Source organism: Carcharhinus amblyrhynchos, chromosome 19 (genome assembly GCF_965287045.1).
Source record: "Carcharhinus amblyrhynchos chromosome 19, sCarAmb.v2.hapA, whole genome shotgun sequence".
Classification (NCBI taxonomy): domain Eukaryota; kingdom Metazoa; phylum Chordata; class Chondrichthyes; order Carcharhiniformes; family Carcharhinidae; genus Carcharhinus; species Carcharhinus amblyrhynchos.
In genome coordinates, this window is record NC_137342.1 from 4,080,755 (window position 1) to 4,101,622 (window position 20,868).

Here is a 20,868-nt window from a genome sequence, read left to right on the forward strand (position 1 = left end):
CAATTCACACCTATTTAGTCTGATTAGGAAGACCACGTTTTGAACTGGTATTTCATTGAAATGCATCAATGATCTGCGCGCAATATCAATTTAAAATTCTTAACAAACTTATGTGTTGCCATGTTTAGGCCTGCCTGGTTGTATGTGGTGAATGTACTGAGAATTTAATAATTATTGCCTCTGTTATCTCAAAGTCGATGCTTGTTCAGAGGATTTTATAGTTATAAAATTTAATCATTTATACCAATTAGTTACAAATTGGGTATAGCTGGAGCCAGAGAATATAAATTGCAATGCCATGAGTAAAATATCTACATAGTTCCAAGAAACATAAAACTGATACAAATCAGACAGTCTCTCCCTTTTCAAGAATTGTTACTTGTAGATCTTTTAAACAAACAAATTTTTGAAGTAACAAGATTGATTTGCTTGTCTATTTAACTCTTTTACTGCTCTGTGAACTTGCAGTTTTTACTGTTTGCTGCTTTCATAGAATCATACAGTGCAAAAGAAGCCCTTCAGCCCATCGAGTCTGCACCAACATGCAGGAAACACTTGACATACCATCTACTCACATTTACCAGTACTTGGCCCATAATCTTGAATGTTATGGAGTACCAAATGCTCTTCCAGGCGCTTTTAAAAGATGTGAGGCAACCCAACTCTACCACCCCGCCCAGGAAATGCATTCCATACTGTCACCATCCTCAGCGTAAAAAGGTTTTCCCTCACATTCCCCTCCTAAACTTCCTGCCCTCTCACCTTGAACACAAGTTCCCTCGTGATTAACTGTTCAATTCAAGGAGAACAGCTGCTCCCTATCCACTCTGTCCATCAGAATCTGTACACCGCAATCAGGTCGTCGTCCCTCAGGCTTCTCTGCTCCAACAAAAACAATTGCTCTTCTGGTGATTAAGCCGCTATTTAGATTAATTTGGTATCAAAAATGCTTCACATGATTGCTATTGATTGCTCCTCAAAATATACAGATGCACAGTGGAAATCCTAAATAGGTTTGTTGTTGCGTGTGTTATCGTTGATTACATTGTGCATGCAATCTTGTCCAGTTATGAGGAAGTGCCAGCTCGTGTATGAAAACTTTGTAGTTAGCTACAAGAAAAATGATTCAGAAAGCTAACTTATTATACAGGGCTCTACTGATTTCCAGACCTCAAAGCCACAAATGATGTTGCGATATGAGCAACGTGAACACAAACTTGTCTGATTGATCAATCATTGGCATCATAACGGTTGAAAGTGATTAATAACTGGTCAGATGTAAAAAAGCTAAGTTTATTCGTTACAAGTAAACTTAATTATTTCTAGTCCTTGCATGTCTTATTTAGGTCAAGCTGATAGGGGTGTGGTCAGTTGGAGCAACAGTCATTGTGTGCAGAATTTTAAACTTTAAAGGTGGAATAAATACCTAAAACTAAACAAAAGAAGGCCAAGTTGGATATGATTTTCAAGACTGGGGAGGAATGGTGGCACAGTATTAGCACTGCTGCCTCACAGCATCAAGGACCCAGTTTCGATTCCGGGCTTGGATCACTGTCTGTGGAGTTTGCACATTCTCCCCATGTCTGTGTGGGTTTCCTCCAGGTGCTCCGGTTTCCTCCCACAGTCCAAAGATTTGCAGGTTGAGTGCATTGGCCATGATAAATTTTCCCTTGGTGTTCTCGAACACACGCTGCAGTGTGACAACTAGGGAATTTTCACAGCAACTTCATTGCCGTGTGAATATAAGCCTACTTGTGACACAAATAAATAAATAAACTGTTTTTTCATGTTTGTGGGGAAAGCATTAGAAGTTTGCTTACTTTCACATCTGCAATTTAGTGATTGTGATACAATGAAGAATGCTGTTCCTCAGATGTTGACAGACAAAAATTTAGAATTCTAGGAAGAAGCAGAATCAGACTTTTTGTGGAATTAAATTGAGAAAAGGAAATTATATTTGATGGGTGGAATAGAACTGTGATGCTTGAGCAAGGTTTGAAAAACTTTAAATTTTTCCGTCTCTTTTAAGTGTCCCTTTAGAATCGTAGAATAGAATTGCTACAATTGCTACAGTGGGGCCGTTCGGCCCATTGTGTCTGCACTGACCACAATCCCCATAACCCCATGCATTTACCCTAACTAGTTCCCCAGACACTAAGGGGCAATTTAGCACGGCCAGTGCATCTAACTCTCTCATCTTCAGACTGTGGGAGGAAACTGGAGCACTGGAGGAAACCCACGCAATCGTGGGGAGAATGTGCAAACTCTACACAGACAGTGGCCCAGGGCAGGAATCAAACCCGGGTTCCTGATACTGAGGCAGCAGTGCTAACCACTGTGTCCTATGCCGTCCATTCGGAAAAGGAACCCACCTAGGAGGCCATAATATTTCTAAGATAAGAATTGTTGTAATAGCTGCTGACTATGAATTTCTCTCAACTTCTGAGTCACAGCAGACCATTATTGGTAAACCCAGCCAGAAACTAGAGCAGAACACGAGTTAGTAAGAAAGATAGCGTAAGTGAAAAGACATGGAAATTAACATGCATTATCTTTGCACAATGGAGCAGTATGGAAATATTGTCACAGTAGCTTATTAATAAATAAAAGCAAATTAATGTGGATGTTGCAGTCTGAAACCAAAACACACAATGCTAGAAAAGTTGGTTTGACAGTATTTGTGTAGAGAGAATAGAGCCAGCATTTCAAGTCTGGATGACCCTTTGTCAGAGCTTATTATGTTGACTTTATACGAGGAAATTACCTTGCTGGAGATAAAATGAGATATGGGTATCTCCAGTAATATCAGACTAGTCCAGTGAATCTGTTGAAATTGAAAATGTACAAAAGAGGCCAAACGAGTTGTAGAAATCCATACATCTCTGTAAACTGGTTGTGAAAATTACCGTTTCATTGAAGATGTGTTCATAGAATCAGAAACTGCAGACAGATCCTAAGCAAGGAATGTTAAAACATACAGCAGCAGAACGCAAAGCTGATGATGGAATGAAGGAAAGCACTACCTTAAAATCAAACAATTCTGCAATAACTAATACTGATGTCGTGGAGTTATGATGAAGGATTTACGCTTTTGAACATAAATTAAATCTTCAAAATGGTGATGCATTTGCTGTTGTGAGAGGGAAAGTGATAGCACAGTGATTATGTTGCTTGACTATTAATCCAGAGTAATGCTCTGGGGAATCCAGGTTTGAATCCCACCATGGCAGATGATGGAATAAAACATCCGCAATTAAAAGTCTAATGATCACTATGAAACCACTGTCGTAAAAACCTAACTGTATCCTTGAGGTAAGGAAACCTGCTGTCCTTGCATGGCTTGGCCTACATGTGACTCCAGACCTATAGTAATGTGGTTGACTCTTAAAGGCCTCTAAAATGGCCTAGCAAGCCATCCAGTTGTATTCAGCCACTACAAAGGAACAAGAAGGAATGAAACCGGATGGAGGACCCAGCATCGCCCTAGACACCATAAACGACAATGACAGACTCAGCCCTGTTCACCGAGTGAAGTCCTCTTTATGAGCACCCTGGGGGGGGAGAGGAGGGTGGTGGTGATGGTGATGGTTGCAAGAGCTATCTCACAGACTAGGCCAGCAACAGCCTAATGAAGTCATACTCATAGAATCATATGTTACAGAAAATGTCCCAGATACCACCATCAGCATTCCTGGGTGCGCCCTATCCCAGGACACTGATGATACCCTTCATTGTGCTGTGTGACAGTACTACCATGCTAGACTCCAAACGGATCTAACAACTCAAGACTCAGAATCCTTGAGGCCCTATGGGCCATCAGCAGCAGTAGAATTTTACTCAGCCATAATCTGTAACCTCATGGCTTGCCATATCCTCCACTTTACCATTACAACCAAGACAGGGGATCAACCCTGGTTCAGTGAAGATTGCAGGAGAGTATGCCAGAAGCAACACCAGGTATATCTAAAAATGAGATGTCAACCTGGTGAAACTACAACACAGGAGTACTTTCATACAAAACCGCATAAGCAATAAATAATAGAGCTACAGTTTGGGTTCCGCCAGCGTCACTCAGCTCCTGACCTCATTATAGCCTTGGTTGAAACATGGACAAAAGAGCATGGGGTGAGGTGAAAGTGACTATCCTTGACCACAAAGCAACATTTGACCAAATATGACATCAAGCAACCCTAGCAAAACTGGAGACAATGTGAATCAGAGAGACTCCCTGAATAGTCATACTTGGCATGAAGGAAGATGGTTGTGGTGGTTGGAGGTCAATCATCTCCGCTCCAGGACATTACTGCAGGAGTTTGTCAGGGTAATGTCCTATGACCAACCATCTTCAGCTGCTTCATCAATGACTTTCCTTCCATCATAGGGTCAGAAGTGGGGGTGTTTGCTGATGACTGCACAACGTTCAGTACCATCCATGATGACTCCTACTGCAACAATCCACGTCCAAATGCGGTAAGACCTGGTCAATATCCAGGCTTAGGCTGACAAGTGGCAAGTAACATTCGCATCAAACCAATGCCAGACATCTCTAATAACAGGGAACTAACTGTTGTCCCTTACTATTAATGTCGTTCACATCACAAAATTCCTAAATATCAACATCATGGGGGGCAGTGATTGACAAAAAACTGAATGGGATTAGCCATATAAATACTGTAGCTTTCAGAGCAGGTCAAAGGCTATAAATCCTGTGGGGAGTAATTCACTTCCTGACTCCCCGCAAAGCCTGTTAACCATTTACAAGGCACAAAAGGTGTGCAATGGAATACACCCCACTTGCCTGGATGAGTGCAAATCCAAAAACACTCAAGAAGCTTGACAGTATCCAGGACAAAGCAGCTTGCTGACTTGCTACTCCTTGCACAAACATTCAGTCCCTCCTCCAATGACGAACAGATAGCTGTGTGTATCCACAACCACTACCATCTAGAAGGACAAATGCAGCAGATACCTTGGGAACACTAGATTGCCTGGAAGTTCTGCTCCAAATTACTTGCCATCCTGACTTGGAAATATATCGTTGTTCCTTGATCGTTGCTGGGTAAAAATCCCAGTTCAAGTAGGCAGCTCACTATTGTCGTCTTGAGGGCAATGAAGAAACTAAAATGCTGGCCTAACTAGCAACACCCATATAATAATTTTGAAAAAGGAGGTTTAAAAGAATATGGACAGATTAAGTGAGGGCAAAATTGTAGCAGAGTGGAGAAAAACAAGTTCATGTACTTGAGTCTAAGAAATATACATCACATTGCTTTCTCAATGGATATGGGGCGACTAGGAATTTTGGAGGAGCTAATGGATTTCGGTGCACAGGGACAAGTAAAATGTGATCAATTGTCATTTTGTTTCTGTCGGAAACTCTGACCTGTGCCTCCCATATTGCTGCAGTGAAATTGACTGGAAGCTTGAGGTACAGCACAGTATCTTTCAATTAGAAATTTTAGTCTTCCTGACTCAGCATTGAGTAAACAGTGACATAACCCCCATACTACTATACCCATAAAATATTTGCTGATAAGGTGAAATAAAGTAAATAGAATGGCAGAGGCTTGTGCATGGCATAAATACTGACATTTGGGCCATAGTGCCTGTTTCAGTGCTGTAAATCCTATGAAAGCTAGACAATTAAAAGAAATGACATGGTGAACTGTTTTCTGCAACTAAGAGTGATACCTGAATCTAGTAGCATGCTTCATTCTTCAGTCAAATGTGAAATTGAATATGTTTTAGAAACAGGCCTTTATTGAACAGTGCTGGAAGGCAAGCACAAGGTTCCTTAGTAATTATTTTTGACATCAGAGTTTTCCTGAATCTCCCAGATCTTTTGTATGCATTAGAATTAACAGAACTGGGCGGCATGGTATCACAGTGGTTAGCACTGCTGCTTCACAGCTCCAGGGACCTGTGTTCGATTCCCAGCTTGGGTTACTGTCTGTGGAATTTGTACATTCTCCTCGTGTCTGCGTGGGTTTCCTCTGGGTGCTCCGGTTTCCTCCCACAGTCTAAAGATGTGCGGGTTAGGTTGTTTGGTCATGCTAAATTGACCATAGAGGCATAGGTTAGAGGATTAGTGGGTTAAAAAATATGTACGGATATGAGGGTAGGGCCTGGGTGGGATTGTGGTCAGTGCAGTCTCAATGGGCCGAATGGCCTCTTTCTGTACTGTAGGGTTTCTATGGTTTCTTTCTAACTAGAGATTGTCCCCTTGTACATTCAGCTATCTAATGGTTTCTCTTTGAATGTATCAAATACAGGATAGTAAACTGGAATGCTTAGTATGAAAAAGTATTCAAAAAAAACTTTTTCCTAATTATTTTTAATCCATGGAATAGCGATGAGGACCAACTACAATAAGGTTGGAGCTCTGAGAATTAAGACTTAAACATTTGTTTTCTGCCCTGTCCTGCCTTAACCTAGCAATGCAGATATCTAATCAATTATGGAGTAATATTTCTTTCTGGCCAAGGCTGATACAGCAGAGCTTTCTAGTGTTAGCTGAAATCTAAGGTGTCCCTGAGTTGCATTGCATTATTTACTCAATTGCAGAAGGGGATCTTAATACCTTCAATCTCTTTCCCTTATGTGATTGATGTACTTTGGTACCTCACACCTAGAACATGATCAGTTTTAAAAGGAGCAGAAAAATGTTATTTCTTCTTAAAATGTTGCTGCTTAATGCATCTAATGTGTGTTGTTTAGTTGCTTTATAGTTTCTATGCTTTTTTTATCCTAGGAAGAACCAGATAAACCAGAACTAAATACACCTTTAGGCACTAAGGCACCCATATGGATCCCTGATCCACGTGCTACCATGTGTATGATCTGCACGTGTGACTTCACACTTACCTGGAGGAGGCATCATTGCCGAGCATGCGGAAAGGTTAGTTGATGGTGACTTTTATTGGGCTGCAATTTTCCAGGTTCTAGCAATGCTTTAAAGGCCATTCTAATAATCTTTCAATTCTTTCCAGTTTTAGAGATTTGTAATCAAAACCTGGAGATAAAAATGAGAAGCTTTCCCCAGTTAATTTCCGTTCAGTTCATGCAGTTCCATCAAGTGTGCAGTTTGCATTATTTATGCTGTTTCGTTAGCTTTGAAAGTTAAGTTGGTGCTTTGCATGTGACACACAAAAATGTAATTGTATAAACACAGCTCAAAATCTTTATCTTTGCTGAAAATCTGAAATGAAAATAGAAAATGCTGGAAATATTTAGCAGGCCTAGTGGCATTTGTGGAGAGGGAAAGAGTTAATGTTTCAGGTCAGTGACCTTTTAGCAGAACTGTAAAAAGATCCAGCCCACCAGCCTGCATGTTCAACAGATTATTCAGTATCATAGGTGCAGCAGGTGGTCAGGAAGGCAAATGGGATGCTGGCCTTCATAGCGAGGGGGATTGAATATAAAAGTAGGGAGGTCTTGCTGCAGCTGTATAGGGCATTGGTGAGGCTGCAGCTGGAGTACTGTGTGCAGTTTTGGGCGCCGCACCTGCGCAAAGATATTTTGGCCTTGGAGGGAGTGCAGAGGAGGTTTACTAGGCTGATACCGGAGTTGAGGGGGTTGAGCTATGAGGAGAGGCTGAATAAACTGGGCATGTACTCGTTAGAGTTTAGAAGAATGAGGGAAGATCTCATTGAGACGTATAAGATGATGAATGGGATGGATAGGATAGAGGTGGAGAGACTCTTCCCGCTCAAAAAAGACAGTAGGACTAGGGGGCACAGCCTCAAGATAAAAGGGGGGGCGGTTTAGAACGGAGTTGAGGAGGAACTTCTTCACTCAAAGGGTGGTGAATCTCTGGAATTCTCTGCCCGTTGAAGTGGTGGAGGCTGCCTCGCTAAATATTTTTAAGACGCGGGCTGATGGGTTTTTGATAAGAGAGGGGATTAAGGGTTATGGGGAGAGGGCGGGAAAGTGGAACTGAGCAGCGACAGATCAGCCATGATCTTATTGAACGGCGGGGCAGGCTCGAAGGGCTAGATGGCCTACTCCTGCTCCTATTTCTTATGTTCTTATGCTCCTATTTCTTATGTTCTTATATCTGCATTGCTCAAATCCCATAAATTAATCAAAAACATTGAGAAAGAGAATATGTGATGGTGAGTGGTAGGGTAGAAGTTGGAAGCCAAATTGAAGAAATTTTCAGCCCAAAGCAAGAGCAGATGGTAGCATGTGGCAAGGCTCTGAACACAAAGTCATCAATATGATCAAAAAAGACACGAGGGAGGTCACCCTGTAAAGGAATTGAAAAATAAGTGTTCAGTGAATTCCACTGAGGCGGGCATGACTAGGTTCCATCTAAGTTTTCATTATAGAACCTTTTATTTGGAGGAAAAGAGTTGCTTACAAAGTTTGCTGGTGATACAGAACTATTTAAGAATGTATCCTGTCGGAGGACACAGGCTGCAAAAACAGGTTAAGTGAATGGGAAACAAGGTGGCAGAAAAAGTATAATGTGGGCAAGTATGAGGTTATTCACTTTAATCATCAGAATGAAGAAGCAATTTTTTTAAAACTTGTAAATGGTGATATTCAGAGGAGTTTAATTGCACGCATACAAACGATACAAAGTTAGAATTCAGGTACAACAAATAATTTGGAAGACGGGACATGTTGCTCTTTATTACAAGGGTATTGAAGTAAAAGAACATTTTAAAAAGGGAGGGAGGCAAAATGTAGAAAACTACAGGCCATTTGGTTTAACATCATGTTGAGAAATTGTTAGAATCTATTGTAAAGGAAGTAATAACAGGGCATTTAGTCAAAATGGAATCCATTAGTTGGCAGAGTTTTATGAAGGATAAACGCTTTGGATGAGAAGATAGGAGGCATGGTTAGTAAGTTTGCGGATGACACCAAAATAGGGGCAGAGTGGAAAGTGAAGAAGGTTATCTAAGACCATGATCATCAATTGGGCCAGTTGGCCAAGGAATGGCAGATGGAGTTTAATTCAGATAAATGTGAACTGTTGCATTTTGATAAGACAAACTCGGACAGGACCTACACAGTTAATGGAAGGGCCTTGGGGAGTGTTGTCGAGCAGATAGACCTAAGGGTGCAGGTACTTCGTTCCTTGAAAGCAGCATCACAGGTAGACAGGGTGGTGAAGAAGGTGTTTGGCACACTTGTCTTCATTGGTCATAAGAACATAAGAAATAGGAGCAGGAGTAGGCCAACTAGCCCTTCGAGCCTGCCCCGCCATTCAATAAGATCATGGCTGATCTGTCGTGGCTCAGTTCCACATTCCCGCCCTCTCCCCATAACCCTTAATCCCCTCTCTCATCAAAAACCTATCAACCCGCGTCTTAAAAATATTTAGCGAGGCAGCCTCCACCACTTCAACGGGCAGAGAATTCCAGAGATTCACCACCCTTTGAGTGAAGAAGTTCCTCCTCAACTCTGTTCTAAACCGCCCCCCCTTTATCTTGAGGCTGTGCCCCCTAGTCCTACTATCCTTTCTGAGCGGGAAGAGTCTCTCCACCTCTATCCTATCCATCCCATTCATCATCTTATACGTCTCAATGAGATCTCCCCTCATTCTTCTAAACTCTAACGAGTACAAGCCTAATCTATTCAGCCTCTCCTCATAGCTCAACCCCCTCAACTCCGGAATCAGCCTAGTAAACCTCCTCTGCACTCCCTCCAAGGCTAAAATATCCTTGCGTAAGTACGGCGCCCAAAACTGCACACAGTACTCCAGCTGCAGCCTCACCAATGCCCTATACAGCTGCAGCAAGACCTCCCTACTTTTATACTCAATCCCCCTCGCGATGAAAGCCAGCATCCCATTTGCCTTCATGACCACCTGCTGCACCTGTAAGCTGGGTTTTTGCGACTCATGCACAAGGACCCCGAAGTCCTTCTGCACCGTCGCCTGCTGCAGTTTTTCTCCACGTAAGTAATAATCCTTCCTACCATTATTCCTACCAAAGTGGACCACCTCGCACTTGCCAACATTAAATTCCATTTGCCATTTCCTGGCCCATTCGCCCAGCCTATCTAGATCCTTCTGTAGACTCTCCCCACCCTCCGCACAATTTGTCTTTCCACCAATTTTGGTGTCATCAGCAAATTTCGACACCATACACTCGGTTCCCTCCTCCAGATCATCTATATAAATGGTAAATAGCTGAGGCCCCAGCACCGACCCCTGGGGCACTCCACTAGTCACCATCCGCCAATCCGAATAGCACCCGTTGACCCCCACTCTCTGCCTCCTATTTGACAACCAGTCCTCTATCCACGCTAACACCCTACCCCCAACTCCATGCCCCCTGACCTTCTGTAATAACCTCTTGTGAGGTACCTTGTCAAACGCCTTCTGAAAATCCAGGAAGACCACATCCACCGGCTCTCCTCTATCCACCGTCCTAGACACATCCTCATAGAACTCCAGTAAATTTGTCAGACACGACTTCCCTTTAAGGAAACTGTGCTGCATCTGCTCTATCAAGCAATTCCCCTCAAGATGCCTCGCTATTTCCTCCTTGATGATGGATTCTAACATTTTACCTACAACAGACGTTAAACTAACAGGCCTATAATTCCCCGCCTTTTGCCTGGCACCCTTCTTAAACAACGGCGTAACATTAGCTGTTTTCCAATCTTCCGGCACTTCCCCGGAATCCAGCGACGTCTGGAAAATAACCACCAAGGCATCCACTATCACCTCCGCCATTTCAGAGCATTGAGTACAGGAGCTGGGATGTTATGTTACAACTGTACAAAACATTGGTAAGGTTATATTTGGAGTACTGCTTCCTATTGCAGGGTGACCAAATTGTAAGGATGCTGTTAAACTGGAAAGGATGCAAAAATAGAATTGCAAGGATGTTATGGGAATGGAAGATTTGACTTATGAGGAGAGGCTGGATAGGCTGGAACTTTTTTCCATGGAGCATAGGCGAATGAGGACTAACCTTACAGAGGTTAATAAAGTCATGAGGGGCATACATAAACCACAGTCTTTTCCCCAGTGTAGGGGAGTCCAAAACCAGAACGCAAAGGTTTAAGGAGTGAGGAGAAGGATTTAAAACGGACTTCGGGGCAACTTTTTCACAGTGTGGAATGAGCTGCCAGAGGAGGTGGTAGAGGCAGGTACAATTACAACCTTTTAAAGACATTTGGACAGGTACATGGATACTAAAGATTTAGAGAAGTATTGGCCAAACACAGGCAAATGGGACTAGTTCAGTTTAGGAAACATGGTCAGCAAGATGAGTTGGGTCAAAAGGCCTGCTTCTGTGCTGTATATCACTATGACTCTGACTCTTAAATAATGTTTGACGAATTGGCTTAAGTTCGTCAACAGTGTAACAAACAAGGTGGACGATGGAGATCTTGCAGATGTATTTATATCTGGAGTTCTAGATGATGCCACGCAAAAGAGTAATATACAAGTTTAATTCACATGGGATTGGGAGCAATTTATTGGCTTGAATAGAGAGAATTAGCTAACTAACAAAGCAGAGAGTCAGGATAAATGGGTCTTCTTGGATTGGAAAGATGTAACTACTGGGGTGCCACAGGGTTTGGTCCTCGGACCCCAACTATTTACAATATTAATGACTTGGATGCAGAGAGAGCCAAATTTGCGGATGACACTAAATTGGATGGGATAGTAAATTGCGAAAATAAGAAATTTACCTAGGATCGGTTAAGTGAACGTGACAGAGTTTCATGTGGGTAACTGTGAGGTTATCCATTTTAGAAGGAAAATTGCACAGCCAAATTATTATTGAATTGGAGAGAAACTTCATAGTGCTTTGGTGCAGAGGGATCTGGATATTCTTGTGCATGAATCGCAGAAAACTTGCTGTTACAATGGGTAATAAGAAAGGCAAATGGAATCTTGCCATTTATTGCTAAAGGAATAGAATATAAAAGTATTGAAATGTTGCTGCTACTGTACAAAGCATTTGAATATTATGTACTGTTTTGGTCCCTTTACTTGAGGAGCGGTTTAGTTGTATTGGAGGCTATTCAGAGGATGTTCACTAGATTGATTCCAGAGAAGAAAGGTTAACTTACGAAGAGAGATTGGGCACTTTAGGCCTATACTGCCTGGAGTTTAGAAGAATTGAGAGGAGATCTAATTGAGCTGTACAAGATGTTAAGGGGGATTGAAAAAATAGACGTGCAAAGGATGTTTCTTCTTGTAGGGCAATCTAGAACAAGAATCATCGTTTTAGGATAAGGGGTAGCAGATTTTAAACAGAGATGAGGAGAAATTACTTCTCTCCAAAAGCCGTGAGTCTATGGAATTCACTACCCCAGAGCATGATGAATGCCGAAACCTTGAATAAATTTCAGGAAGAGGTGGACAAATTTTCAGTTAGTGGGGGTTTGAAGGACTATGATGTGTGGAAGTAAGTGGAGTTGAGGCTGAGTTGAGATCAGCCAGGATTGTATTAACTGGCGGAGCAGACTCGAGGCTGAATTGCCACTCCTGCTTCTAATTCTTTTGATTACTTAGAATTGTACAAGGTTTTGGTGAGACCACATGGTATACTTCGTGGAGCTTTGGTCTCTCCCTATCCATATAGGAAGGATGTACTTGCATTGGAGGCAATACTGCAAAGGTTCACTAGATTGGTCTGTTGGATGAGAGGGTTGTCCTAGTCTGAGAGACTGAGTGAATTGGGCCCATAATTCTCGGAAATGTTGAAGAATGAGAGATGAACATACACGATCCTGAAAGGACTTGATGGAGCAGACACTAAGAGATTATTGTGCCTGGCCGGGGGAAACATAAGGGTACAGTCTCAGAATAAGGGGGTGATCATTTGGAACAGAGATGGGAAGAAATTTTTTCACTCAACAGTGTAAATCTTTAGGATTATCTATTCAGAAGGGTTGTGGATGCTCCATCGTTGAATATATTGAAAGCTGAGATAGATGTTTGTTCTCTCAGAAAAGTAAGGATTGGGGAATAAGTGGAAAGAAGGTGAAGTTGAAGTCAAAGGTCAACTGTGATCACATTGAATGGTGGAGCACTTCTTTGCATAAAACTGGAAAAGTGGCGTAGAGCATTAGAATAGTCTCAGATGTAGGTCAGAAGAGACTGGACAAGAGGAGGAAAAATAGTCGCAATTGAAAGGAAATCAGTTTCTTCAGCCAATCAAGATTTGTTTGAAACAGTGGCTCTACCAGGACAGTCTTGTGTGTGGATTTTGGGCAGGAGATAGGTTTGAGGCCAAGTGGCAGGCAGAAGATTTCCAAATGAAGCAAGACCTGGGAAACAAAGCTTTATGTTCGCTTATGGGTTTATGAACCAGGTAGAGGTAAGGTGATTTCAAAAATTTCTTGTTCAACCTCTCTGAGAGGTAGAAAACTTTTAACCAAATAACAACACCATCTCCTTGTCACCAGGTTTAATGACTATGTCAGTGTTAGATCTACAGATAAGAGTTTCATTTTGATTAATGGAAAACAGCATAAACCAAGAATGTATTGCAACTTGCTGTTTGATTTATTCTTGCCTCACTATATTTTTAACACTCATTGAGATTTTTAGTCTATTATTTGGTGACCTTTTCCACAAGGAATGATGGTGGTTAGTTTTTTTCCTCCACTATCCTACTAGAACTCAATTGGGATTGTGCCACAGAATATTAGAAAATTCAGATTGTGAGACAAACCGCTAATTAACCAACCAAGGCCTTGCTGACTGCCTGAATTATTGCTGGCCACTCCTTCCCTGACCACTATATGACAATTGGTAGATAGGGATTTTCTTTCCATCAGTTCCATTGGATGGCACAGTGGTTAGCACTGCTGTCTCTCAGTGCCAGGGACCTGGGTTCAATTCCTGGCTTGGATCACTATCTGTGTGGAATCTACACGTTCTCCCTGTGTCTGCGTGGGTTTCCTCTGGATGCTTCAGTTTCCTCCCACAGTCCGAAAGACATGCTGTCAAGGTGAATTGGCCGTGTACCCAAACAGGCGCCAGAGTGTAGCAACTTGGGGATTTTCTCAGTAACTTCATTGCAGTGTTAATGTAAACCTTCTTATGATACAAATAAATTTAAAACTACATTGCTTCCCCACCCCAGGAGTGCAGTGCAGGTATTCAGTGGGGGGCAAGGTCTCTAGCCAGCCCCAAATATAGAACCACAGGAAAGTTATCATGCAGAAAGAGGCCAATCAGCCCATCATGGCTGCACACGCCAAAAAGAGAAAGGGTTAGCTGCTCATTTTAATCCCATTTCCCAGCATCTGGTCTGTACAGCACTTGAGATGTAAATTCAGGTACCTTTTTTATGTATCTGCTAAAGATCTTTACCATGTCTAAGGCCTTAATTGGAAGCCTTCCTTCTGATTTTTATGATGCTACTTCCCCTTTAAAGTCCTGTTCTGCTTCTTGTGGTGCTACAATTGTGTTTCTGTTGTCACAGATCAGGTGTTTTTTTTTGCTTGTAGTGCCAGGTTCCTCTTGATAGCGGGAAAACCTACTGAGAACCCACCATACAATATAGCTAGGTACTATATTAAGCTGAAAAGCAAAAAAAACTATTTGGTTCAGATCCACAGAATAAAAAATGATGAAACTTACATTTACAAAAGTAACAACCTCAAATATAATTGGCACTGCTAAATGTGCAATTCTACTGCAATAATATGTATATATACAATAATCCCCAACTAGGAAAATAGATCAATGTTGTTATGAACAGAAGTCCCACTCATGTAATCCTGTCTCAAGTAGTAGAATTCTTATGCAATACAATGTATGGTATGATCAAAAGTAGTCAGCATGGCTTTGTCAAAGGCAGATCGTGTCTTACGAGCCTGGTTGAGTTTTTTGAAAATCTGACTAAACACATTGAAGGAAGAGCGGTGGATGTGGTTTATGTGGACTTCAGCAAGGCGTTCGATAACATCCCCCATGCAAGGCTTATTGAGAAAGTGAGGAGGCATGGGATCCAAGAGGACGTTGCTTTGTGGACCCAGAACTGGCTTGCCCACAGAAGACAGAGTGTGGTTGTAGATGGGTCATTTTCTGCATGGAGGTCAGTCACCAGTGGAGTGCCCCAGGGATCTGTTCTGGGACTCTTGCTGTTTGTGATTTTTATAAATGACCTGGATGAGAAAGTGGAGGGATGGGTCGGTAAGTTTGCCGATGACACGAAGGTTGGAGGTGTTGTGGGTAGTTTGGAGGGATGTCAGAAGCTGCAGCGTGACATAGATAGGATACTAGACTAGGCAGAGAAGTGGCAGATGGAATTCAACCCGGATAAATGTGTAGTGGTACATTTTGGCAGGTCAAATGGGATGAAGGAATATGGTATTAAGGGTAAGACTCTTAGCAGTGTGGAAGATCAGAAGGATCTTGGGGTCCGAGTTCATAGGACTCTCAAATCGGCTTCGCAAGTAGAGGATGCGGTTAAGAAGGCGTATGGTGTACTGGCCTTCATCAATCGAGGAATTGAGTTGAGGAGTCGGGAGATAATGCTGCAGCTGTATAAGACCCTGGTCAGACCCCACTTGGAGTACTGTGCTCAGTTCTGGTCACCTCATTACAGGAAGGATATGGAAGCTATTGAAAGGGTGTAAAGGAGATTTACAAGGATGTTGCCTGGATTGGGTGGCATGCCTTATGAGGATGGGTTGAGAGAGCTCGATCTTTCTCCTTAGAGAGATGAAGGATGAGAGGGGACCTGATAGAGGTGTATAAGATGATGAGAGATATTGATCAGGTGGACTCTGAGGCTTTCCCCCAGGGCTGAAATGGCTGCCACAAGAGGACACAGGTTTAAGGTGCTGGGGAGTAGGTACAGAGGAGATGTCAGGGGTAAGTTTTTCACTGAGGGTGGCGGGTGAGTGGAATCGGCTGCCATCGGTGATGGTGGAGGCAAATTTGATAGGATCTTTTAAGAGACTTCTGGATGAGTACATGGGACTTAATAGGATTGAGGGTTCTGGGTAAGCCTAGTAGGTAGAGATAAGATCGGTGCAACTTGTGGGCCGAAGGGCCTGTTTGTGCTGTAATTTTTTCTATAAACAAAAACAGAAAATGCTGGAAAATCTCAGATTAACAGCATTTGCGGAGAGAGAATCTTTAATTGTCCATGTTGGGTAGTCCTTGCTATTTCCCGTGTGTACTCTGATGGCATTGTTTGGTCTTTGTTTTCCCTCTATTAATACTGTTTCAAATATTTCATGTTTGAGCTCGTACAAAAAGAGTTAGTGTAGAAGCTAACCTTGTGGAATACAAATAATTTGTTGAGACAGCCTAAATTGTAACATAAGATTAAGAGTGGGAACAAGAAGTAACATTTATTGTGCACGTGATTGCGTTGATTTGAATGTTAAAATCAGATACTTTTGAGCTAAGACCTTCAATAGAATTGCACATTTAGCAGTGCCAATTATATTTGAGGCTGTTACTTTTATAAAAGTAAGTTTCATCATTTTTTTTCTATGGACCTGAATCAAATAGTTCTTTTGTTATTCAGTTTAATATAGTACCTAGCCAGTGGAAGTTCTTGTTAAGCACATGTGTGATCTATTTTATCTTTCAGATTGTTTGTCAAGCCTGCTCATCAAATAAATTTAACCTGGACTACCTTAAGAACCGACCTGCAAGAGTTTGTGATCACTGCTTCTCAGAATTGCAGAAGAGAGGTAAGAACAATATTAGTGTTAGAAATTTTGGTGCTCAGAGCATAAACATTATTTTGCAGAAGATGCATTAGAAATAATCAATAGTCGAGCCGGTGTAGAGTTCCTGACAGGAAACATTTTCTTTTAATAATGCTTCTGGCAAGGAATATAACATGCTATTGGGGGAATTCAAGTGGAGGAAAAAAAATTAAAAAGTGCAAAGTTTTTACACACTTGTATAGACGCACAGGTGACATTTCTGGCACCTCAGCTAAATTGATATTCTTGATATTTGACTTACAACAAAGTTTTGGGTCTCTATTGACCATGGGAACATCCCAACAGAGCTCAGTACAGTACTTAACCACATGCTGCATTCAATCCCTGAACCGTTGGGAATTGCAAAACATTTTAAACGTTTAGATGTCGAAAATGGCCTGGGACCATGCTGTTCACCCATCTGCCAAGCTACCCCTCTCCCCCCACGCACTGTTCACCCAAATTGCAGAAATCAGTTTGGTAAGTATTCAAAGTTGCATTTCTTTAACCTTGTATTGGATTTTAGTACTAATTTTAAAATAAATCGATTTATCTCTGTTAATTAGAAAAACAGTCATCTGATACAAAGATGCTGTCTCCAACTCACAAATCGTCAAGTACCTTCACCTCGGTTTTTCACAGCATTCAGCATTCTTCAGGACGGAAGCACAAGAAAATTCCAGCTGCACTGAAAGAAGTAAGTGGGTACACTGAGCTTTAACTGATCTTAATCAGACCATATTCTAGGTGCAACAAATATAGGGTACTAACTTGAGACTAACAAAACTCTTGCGCCCTTTGCTGGGACTTGCCTGCCAGTGAAGTATGTGGCTTCCCAGCCATACTATGGAATAAATAGTGGCCAAACTCTCCGCGTGCACACTCCAATAAATAGATCGTTGCAAAGTTTAGTAGAATGTTAGAATTTGGTGTTTGTAAAAATTATAAAAAATTGTATAATGCAAAGAGGTGAAAGTATTGCATGATCTCTTTAAAAGGTGGTTTTGTTTTTCAGTTAGAATTTTTAAAAAAGGATGCAGGTGCATATAGAGAGCACACTGAAAAATTGTATCAAAGGCCAAACAATAGTGTTGCCAAGACAACAGGCAGTTTTTGAATTTTGCCCAATCAATTGCAAATTAGGCACTTGAATATCAAGAGCCTATTAGATTTAAATTTGATGCTTTGGTAATCTGAGAACCAATCCTATTGTGAAGATGTTGGTATAAGGCATATAAGAGACAGCTCTCAGCTCCAGAGAGACAGGAACTGCTGCCTGCCACAGCTAATAGCATTTTAGCTGAAAGCCTCATTTGAATAGAAAAAGTACGAAAGAAGACAGAGATTCAGACAGAAGATTCCGGAAGACGACAAGCCTGATTGAAATTTTGAGAGTGACTAAAAAGTTCTATTTTTTTTGTTAATAAGTGGGAATTGTATTTATCTAAGCAGCATTCCATTAGAATAGTGTTTTGGTTTGGTTTGTTAATAGTTTAACCTGTTCACTGTTGGCTAGATAAATAAAATGTTATTTGTTGATTTTACAGAGTCTTGGGTAGTTATTTTGATTTAACAACTAAAAGTTGCCAAAGAACAGATCATACTATTTTTCACCCACGTTTAACAGATTATAAAACAAGGTACACCTCTTTGAGTGGTTAGGTGTTAGTTTTCAGAGGGGGAATCAACCTCCCCTTTATAATAGGATAAAGTATTAGTAATTGTTATGTACAGCATTCAAATGTTTCACTAATTAGGAAAAGTGGCACAGTTGGCTGTTTTTAGTTGATAGAAAATAGAAAGAATGACTGTACAAATGGCAGTCCAGTTGCTTGTGCTTTGCAACGTTACCAGTTATATTGATTCAAGCCTTTTTCTAGCCAATGATCTTGCTTACAAGAAAATGGGCTGACAGCATTGTGCCATGTTTATGCTATTAATACCAAAACTGCATTGCATTTGAATAGTTTTATTGCTTTTATGTACTATGCGTGCCAAAATTTTTTGATCTTTTTAAATGAAATACAGGTTATTCAGGTATTGTGATCAAAGTTGGAATCTTCTTTTCCAGTGGTGTGTGAACCCTTGTTTGGTTTGTACTGGGATTTTATTGCAATTCTTAAAACTGCATATTGATTGTAGGTCACTATATGCTTTTCTTCCCCCAACTCCAGCACCACTCCTGATTCTACACTGGGTGGTCTATCCTAGGAATGTATGAACATGAGTCTTTCTCCTCACATTTTACTATTGAAAACAAGGAAAAGAATTTTGCAATGGCTGTGTGCTTGAGCAGGTGTCAATGTAAATTATTGAGCACAGAGTTGGTGACTCACCGGGGACCTGATGGTGAATCAGGACACAAGTTGCAATATTTTCAATGGCCTTTTAAGGATGGTGTGAGGGAAGCCAGTAGAACGTTAGAATAGTTGAGTCTACTCCAGATATACAGTCTAATAGTTAAATTAGAAATCCAGAAGGCATGGTTGAGGGTACCGGTAGCAGATGAGCTGAGACATAGAACATTACAGTGCAGTGCAGGCCCTTCGGCCCTCAATGTTGCGCCAACCAGTGGAACGAATCTAATGACCCTCTAACCTAAACCATTCCAGTGTTATCCATATGCCTGTCCACTGACCACTTGAATGCCCTTAAAGTTGGCAAGTCCACAACTGCTGCAGAGAGGGCATTCCACACCCTTACTACCCTCTGAGTAAAGAACCTACCTCCTGACATCCATCCTATCACCCCTCGATTTAAAGTTATGTCCCCTTGTGTTAGCCATCACCATCTGAGGAAAAAGGCTCTCACTGTCCACCCTATCTAATCCTCTGATCATCTTGTATGCCTCAAATAGGTCACCTCTTAACCTTCTCTCTAACAAAAACAACCTCAAGTCCCTCAGCGTTTCCTCATAAGACCTTCCCACCATACCAGGCAACATCCTGGTAAACCTCCTCTGCACCCTTTCCAATGCTTCCACATCTGGAAGATTCAGGCAATGTTCCTGGAAATAGTTGGTTTTGGTGATGATCCTGAATGACAAAAGTGATAGAGGGTAAGATAAAGCAGAAAAATGGTGCATGACAGATGTCAGGTTGATGATGATAATGTGGAGATGCCAGCATTGGTTTGGGATAAGCATAGTAAGAAGTCTCACAACACCAGGTTACAGTCCAACAGGTTTATTTGGTAGCACGAGCTTTCGGAGCGCTGCTCCTTCATCAGGTGAGTGTAGAATAGGGCTCACAAACAGGGCGTATATAGATAAGATTCAATTACAAGGTAATGGTTGGAATATGAGTCTTAACAGGTAATCAAGTCTTTACAGCTACAGAATATGAATGAAGAGAGGGTTAAGCACAGGTTAAAGAGGTATGAATTGTCTCAAACCAGGACATTTGGTAAGATTTTGCAAGCCCAGGCCAAATGGTTACAGGTAGTGTGACATGAAACCAAGATCCCAGTTGAGGCCGTCCTCATGTGCAGAACTTAGCTATCAGTTTCTGCCCGGCAATTCTGCGTTGTCGTGTGTCTTGAAAGCTGCCTTGGAGAATGCTTACCTGAAAACCAGAGGCTGAATGCCCTTGACTGCTGGAGTGTTCTCCAAAAGGAAGGGAGCATTCCTGCCTGGTGATGATCAAGCAGTGTCCATTCATCTGTTGTCATAGCATCTGCATGGTCTCGCCGATGTACCATGCCTTGGAAGGCATGTCCCGAGGCATGGTACATCAGCGAGAGCATGCAGATGCTACGATAATAGGTGAATGGACACCGCTTGACTTTCACAAGGCAGGAATGTTCCCTTCCTGTCAGGGAACACTTCAGCAGTCAGTGGCATTCAACCTCTGATCTTCGGGTAAGCGTTCTCCAATGCGGCCTTCAAGACAAACAACAACACAGAATTTCTGAGCAGAAACTGATAGACAAGTTCCGCACACATGAGGACGGCCTCAGCTGGGATCTTGGTTTCATGTCACACTACCTGTAATCATTTGGCCTGGGCTTGCAAAATCTTTCTAAATGTTTCGCTTGAGACAATTCACATCTCTTCAACCTGCGCTTAACCCTCTCTCCATTCATGTAGTCTGCACCTGTAAAGATTTGATTACCTGTTAAGACTCTCATTCCAACCATTGTCTATATATACCCTGTTTGTGAACCCAACTCTACACTCGCCTGATGAAGGAGCAGTGCTCTGAAAGCTCG

General features: G+C 41.8%; 1 protein-coding gene across 1 annotated transcript in view; it reads left to right on the forward strand.

Annotated features, from left to right (window-relative positions):
* Positions 1 to 20,868, forward strand: part of fgd6 (FYVE, RhoGEF and PH domain containing 6) — a 135,154-nt gene that overhangs the window by 101,682 nt on the left and 12,604 nt on the right. The window contains exons 16-18 of the mRNA XM_080207140.1: positions 6,752 to 6,898; positions 16,539 to 16,641; positions 17,226 to 17,356. Of these exons, the coding sequence (XP_080063266.1) occupies positions 6,752 to 6,898; positions 16,539 to 16,641; positions 17,226 to 17,356 (381 nt within the window). The remainder of the gene's footprint in view (positions 1 to 6,751; positions 6,899 to 16,538; positions 16,642 to 17,225; positions 17,357 to 20,868) is intronic.